Source organism: Lygodium microphyllum, chromosome 24 (genome assembly GCF_053477565.2).
Source record: "Lygodium microphyllum isolate KBCC chromosome 24, Lygodium_microphyllum_v1.1.10, whole genome shotgun sequence".
Classification (NCBI taxonomy): Eukaryota; Viridiplantae; Streptophyta; class Polypodiopsida; order Schizaeales; family Lygodiaceae; genus Lygodium; species Lygodium microphyllum.
In genome coordinates this window covers 53,500,575-53,506,333 of record NC_141158.1, presented here as the reverse complement: position 1 = coordinate 53,506,333, position 5,759 = coordinate 53,500,575, and the positions used below count along the sequence as shown (strand labels likewise).

The 5,759-nt window shown below is 40.9% G+C and overlaps 1 protein-coding gene across 1 annotated transcript; it reads right to left on the bottom strand.

Moving 5' to 3' along the window:
* Window positions 1-1,866: 1,866 nt before the first annotated feature.
* On the bottom strand, window positions 1,867-5,456 carry LOC148015100 (glutamine synthetase cytosolic isozyme 1-like). The gene is made up of 13 exons (XM_087665992.1): window positions 5,260-5,456; window positions 4,800-4,839; window positions 4,596-4,699; window positions 4,447-4,495; window positions 4,043-4,149; window positions 3,622-3,709; window positions 3,403-3,531; window positions 3,240-3,314; window positions 3,017-3,070; window positions 2,877-2,914; window positions 2,489-2,648; window positions 2,314-2,374; window positions 1,867-2,227 (listed from the first exon to the last, which is right to left on the bottom strand). The coding sequence occupies exons 1-13, from the start codon at window positions 5,328-5,330 to the stop codon at window positions 2,136-2,138; spliced, it is 1,068 nt and encodes a 355-aa protein (XP_087522118.1). The 5' UTR covers window positions 5,331-5,456; the 3' UTR covers window positions 1,867-2,135.
* Between the last annotated feature and the right edge of the window lie 303 nt (window positions 5,457-5,759).

The window sequence follows — 5,759 nt, the reverse complement described above, 5'->3', positions numbered from 1 at the left end:
AGTTGTGCATTTATATAGTAAATAATGGATGTATGTGAGCCGATGATGAAAACATCATACCAACATACAACACATTGCCAAAGTAGATCATACATAAGAGATTGGGATTATAAGGGGATGAATGGAAACCATGAGATTTTAAGAAGTCCATTCTATGGAGCCATTACTACGTTGCTTTGTTCCCCGTAAAGATATTTCATAATTTGAGTGCCAATTTCCTCAATGCCCATAATCAAAAACCCTAGTGGCTAGGCCACTTAAGACGACTTCATCCAAAAAGCCATGTAGAAAGGCACTCTTGACATCCATAAGGCCATTTATGGTGAGAGATCAAGCCAAGTAAAATAGATAAAAGGATGTCAAACACACAATTGTCCAAAGGTTTCCTCATAGTTAATACCACAAGTTCTCTTAGCCCTTCCAGCACACGGTGGGCCTTCTATTTGTCAAAGGTCCTATTAGCTTTGATCTTAGTATGAAAAATCTACATTGTACTAATTGCCTTGTGACTTGGACGATCCATCAATGTCCAAGTCCCATTACAATCAGTCCACTTGCCACAATTGCAACTTGAGCAACTACTTGGAAGTTACTACTTGCAATTGAGCCTTCAACAAAGAGAAACAATACTTTCCTCTCTAAATAGAATGACATTACATAAAAATAATCCATTTGAATCCTCCATATCCTCAATTTAACTCTATATAAAACTCCCCATTCAAATAATTTGAATAAAATCTCGTAAGGATCAATCTCTACAAGAATTAAAGTTTGGAGCTGCCCACTCTTGATGGTGTTAATAAAATTTGAACCTCTCCCACACGTTTTTTATATCAAACACCAACCCCAACACCATCTTTCATTATCATGAGTAGCATTAAATACTAGGTAGGCAAATCATGCATCCAACAAGACTTAGAACCAACCAACTCCAACACCATCTTTCATTATCAGGAGTAGCATTAAATACTAGGCAAGCAAGTCATGCATCCAACAAGACTTAGAACCCACAATCTCACAACTGTGAACCCAAGCATTGACCACAAAACCACACTTCAAAGACCAAATCCAAGCACCACAAGTCTAGCTTTTATGTGATTACTCCTTTTCTTGGATTAACCTCCAAACATCTCACTTATGCGAATTTAAATAGGGTTGTCTAAACAAGGTTTGGCCTCACTCAAACTAAACAAGGAACTCAAAATCAACCTACTGGGTATGAAACCACAACTTAAAACAAATCCTTCCCAACAAGCCTAGCATGCTAGCAATGTACATAAGCAAGTCACTCAAAATCAACCTATTGGATATGAAACCACAACTTAAAACAATTCCTTCCAACAAGCCTAGCATGCTAGCAATGTACAAGATTGCAAACCATCTAAAACTCAATAAGAACTGCACTCATTAAAAGATATCTTATCTTATATTAATTAGTTTGAATCAATCTCCACTAAACCAATGGGCTACTACCACAATACAAGATTGCAAACCATCTAGACCTTATTAGGAACTACACTCATGGAATGATATAGTTTACATTAATCATTTTGAATCAATCACTTGCCAATAGCCTACTAGTTGTACATATCAAGAATATTATGTCTTGCTATGGTCCAGATTATTTTCAATTCAACAAGCTTAGTTCCAGAAAGATCAAGTGTATATCTCAGTTCTTCAAACAATTAGCACTTACACCCAAAAACCTGACCTTAGAGCAATCCAACCATTTCAAACCTAAAATTAATCCAATTATTCCAAAGCGTTTACAAGGTGACCTTTGTTTTACCAAGCTTTTCCTTCGTTGTGATTAGAATTTTGACATCAAGCATGATTCATGGGATGCAGACAACAACAAGAGCACACTTGAAATAGATTATTCTCATATCAGGTGAAATCTTCATTGATGAATCTGTGCAAGGCTTGCAAGTCTTGATAGACATACACATCAATGCATGAATAAAAATTTGTACATGGCCTGATGCAATGATCCATAAGACCTTTCAAGCATCTTACACGGACACCCTCTCAAGCCCAACAATGGTTACATACTGTCCAAGACCAAACCCTTAAGCAAGTCAGAATGACCACCAACACATCTAAAACACCAGGAAAACGGTGCATGAATCAGACCTCTATGGTTTGAACAGGATTGTAGTGTTTGCAATCATAGATGTTACAGTGTAAGGATCCATATTGCTTGCTGGCCGCCTGTCCTCAAAGTAGCCTAAAACGTTCACAACGACAGCAAATCTCATTCAGTGCGTTGTTAGAAGGGACAGAAAGCAGGACTCACAAAACCTCGATCGTTACCTTTTCCTTCTGCTTCAGTGTCCCGACCAACTCGGATGGAAGCACCACGATTTGCAACACCCTGTTCAATAAAGTCCTTGGCATCAAATGCTGCTCTTGAGATAGTGCTGACAAGTCTGCCATTGCAGTATTAACAGTTTGAACACACTTAAATGCACACTTGTAAGATACCTACCCAGCTGAACGTATTAATGTCAGCTGTCTCATGTCGCCCAGTAAGTCGTCGTTCATTGCCTTCTCCATAAGCAGCAATGTGCTCCTTGTGCTTCAGGCCAAGCTTCTCTATAGCCTTTTTAATAATCTCGTACCCACCTTCGTGTCTCATTGATTTTGTACTGTTTATCAACAAGCACAGTGATATTAGAAATGTGTTCGCGCGCGCGCGCGCGTGTGTGTGTGTGTGTGGTGCCGTACTTGATGGAGCTTGAACAAAGTGATTTTCAATGGTACTAACTCTACAGATAATATCAATATTGCATTCATTCATATGCAAACACTGAATACCAGAAAACACATGCCCTTCGGCGAGTGCACACGAAAGCAGATTGCAATTAACTGCTCACCTATAATTTGTGTGGCATCCAGCTCCATTCCAGTCTCCCTATACCCACAGCAATTGAAATTAATGAACCATTTTGATCCAACTTTGCCCACCCACTTTGCAAATATACAATGAATAATCCTTTCAAAGTTCACATTGTACCTCAATAGGCTTAGGGTCCAAGGAAAGGACAACACCTGCAAGTTCTGTTATGCGCTGCAAGCAAATACAAATTGTCAGCACGTACATCCAGAATCCTCTTAAACAGTCGTGGAAAATGCCTCATTTCATTAACTTTTAACCTCATGATCAAATGTGCACCCGCGACACATGCTTAAGCCATCAATCAAGCAAACAATTTCTTTGGTGAAGAGAGAGTGATCACCTCCAAAATGTAACGAGCGCACCAAAGCTGATCTCCGGCAGAGATGCCTACACAAGGACCGACTTGAAATTCCCACTTCACATGCAAAAGACAAAAGATGTGAAGTCCAGATCCTGCCTATGGTGGGACAGCAATGTATATATAATTCGGAACAAGCAATTACCTGACCAGGCATCACCTCGCCGTTGATGCCTGAAACCTGAATGCCAGCATAAATACAAGCCTTGTAGTGGGCATTAATGATGTCACGTCCCCAGGCCTTATCAGCTCCTACTCCACAGTAGTATGGACCCTAGCAGCAGCAGAAGCTTTCAACGAGGCTTCTATCCACAATCAGTCCAGATCAACTTCTATGATCGTTCAGTCAGTGTGCTTGTCTTACCTGTGGACCTGGAAAGCCTCCAATTGGCCAGCCTAAAGGCCACTTGACTTCCTTCTGGAGAAGAGTAAACTCCTGTTCAATGCCAAACCTGAACAATTGAAAAGTAAACAAGATGTCAACAGAGCACCTGCCTAGCCATGCTAATCTTTGTTGATATGAAAGAAAACGTGAGTGTGTGCACATATGCAGGTGCAGGTGCAGGTGCAGATGCATGCTAATTCCAGTCTAAAATGACGGAAGATCCATTCGAAACTTGCTAACGGGAGCATCCAACCGTTAATGAAGGTATTAATCATGTGCTACGCCTAAAAGGACTGTTCTAAGTCCTTTGACGACATCACATGGCATGCCAAAATTGCACTATACCCTTGCGAAGATGCTCATTCTTCCGAGCAATGGTGAGGAAATGTCTCGAACTTACCATGGTTCTTCTTCCTCTACTGTCTTCTGAGAAAATATCTTTGCGGCTCCTGCACGCTTGTTGGTTGGAATGGGCTCACCAGCAGGGGTGTAGCAGTCGCATATCACCTACAAAATTGTCAATCCTCAGTTACCATCAGAACTGAAGTAAGAATGAGTGTCACAAAACTTTTCGCTCAAAGTCTTAACCAAATCTGATGCCGACCAAAAACAGAGTAAGGCCTCTAAAGACCCCTCCCCTTTAGCCAAGCCTAAAACGTTTGAACAATTGTTTAGCATACATTATAGGATCCAAAAACTCTTATCATAAATGACAATCTGACAAAAGATGGAAGGCAAAACACGTTGACACCAAGGAATAATAATCTTCTTCAGAAGAGAGTCTTCAACAATCACTCGTGTTACCAGAATGTTATCACCACCGCGAAAAGGATCCTTGAAGATGGCCTGGGGGCTGCATGGAAGGAGAAGGCAAATCATTTATAAGATAATTGCAGGGTGACAGACATGAATAAGTTATAAAACTGTTGATAGAGGGAGGGGATGAGCCTTACTAAAGAATAACCTCGCTGTCTTGTCCAGGAGCTTGGCCTGTGCTAGATCCATCATAGTTCCACTTGGGAAGGTCCTTTGGGCTTTTGACTGGGGCTTTCACAGTCTGGAAAAACAGCAACAGTCAGCATGTTTAACCCGATTGTAAAGACTTACAACTATTGGACACCTAAGATAGGAATTGTGTGTCTGAGTATCGTAATTACCTTTGCTTTGCTGCGCAGGTCCAGACCTGATCCGCCGATCCTGCGAATTGATAACTAAATAACATGAGCCGGCATGGACTCACGACCAAACAGCTTAAACTGGCATGAATTCTCAACCAAATAACATAAAGCTGGCATGAATTATTAAACAAGTAGCACAAAACTGGCATGGATTTGATAATTTCTCAAGCAAATAGCATAAAGCTAGCATGGATTTGATGAGATGACTCAGTAATCAGGATCTTAGCTTCGTTTTCTTTTTTGATGTTTGCAGTGCAAGAGTGTTAATCATGGGTCTGACGGACAATTGTTAGTTGAGTAAGTAAAGGAATGCTGGTTGTTTCAAAGATTAGCATCGGTAGATCAGCCTACAAAAAGAGATAATATTGCAAGCATGCAAAAAGACAGCACAGAGAGAGAGAGAGAGGGGGGGGATGGGGAGATGGTTTTATTGTCTGACCAGATGTATTCAGCAATGATCTCGCCAGTGTGAGTGATGTCGAGATCGAGGAGCTCTGAGAGGGTGGCCATGGAGGAAGGATGTCTGGCAAGCACAGGCAGAGCAGGGAGCAGCTGATGAGAGAACAGGAGGACGAGAAGAAGAGGAAGGAAGAAGAAGAAAGCCTGGTGTGGTTGCTGGCTACAGTGGTGTAGAGAGACTGGACTATATTAAAAAAAAAGTGGAGGGGGGCGAGAAAGATGATGAGTCATGACGATACGGCCCAAGGTGTACGAATTTTTGCATAGGCGATAGGCCTGCCCGCTCTCTCTCTCTCTCTCTCGGGTGTGTGTCTCTGCCTGTATTTTCCTTTTTGACGCTCTATTATTAAACTCGTTTCAATCGCCTACAATTATAATCTATTTTTCAAAAAATTTAAATCAAATCTCGTCTGTGGACTCTGGAAAGACAAATTATATATATATATTACATAAATTATTAAAAACTACAAGGAAAATACG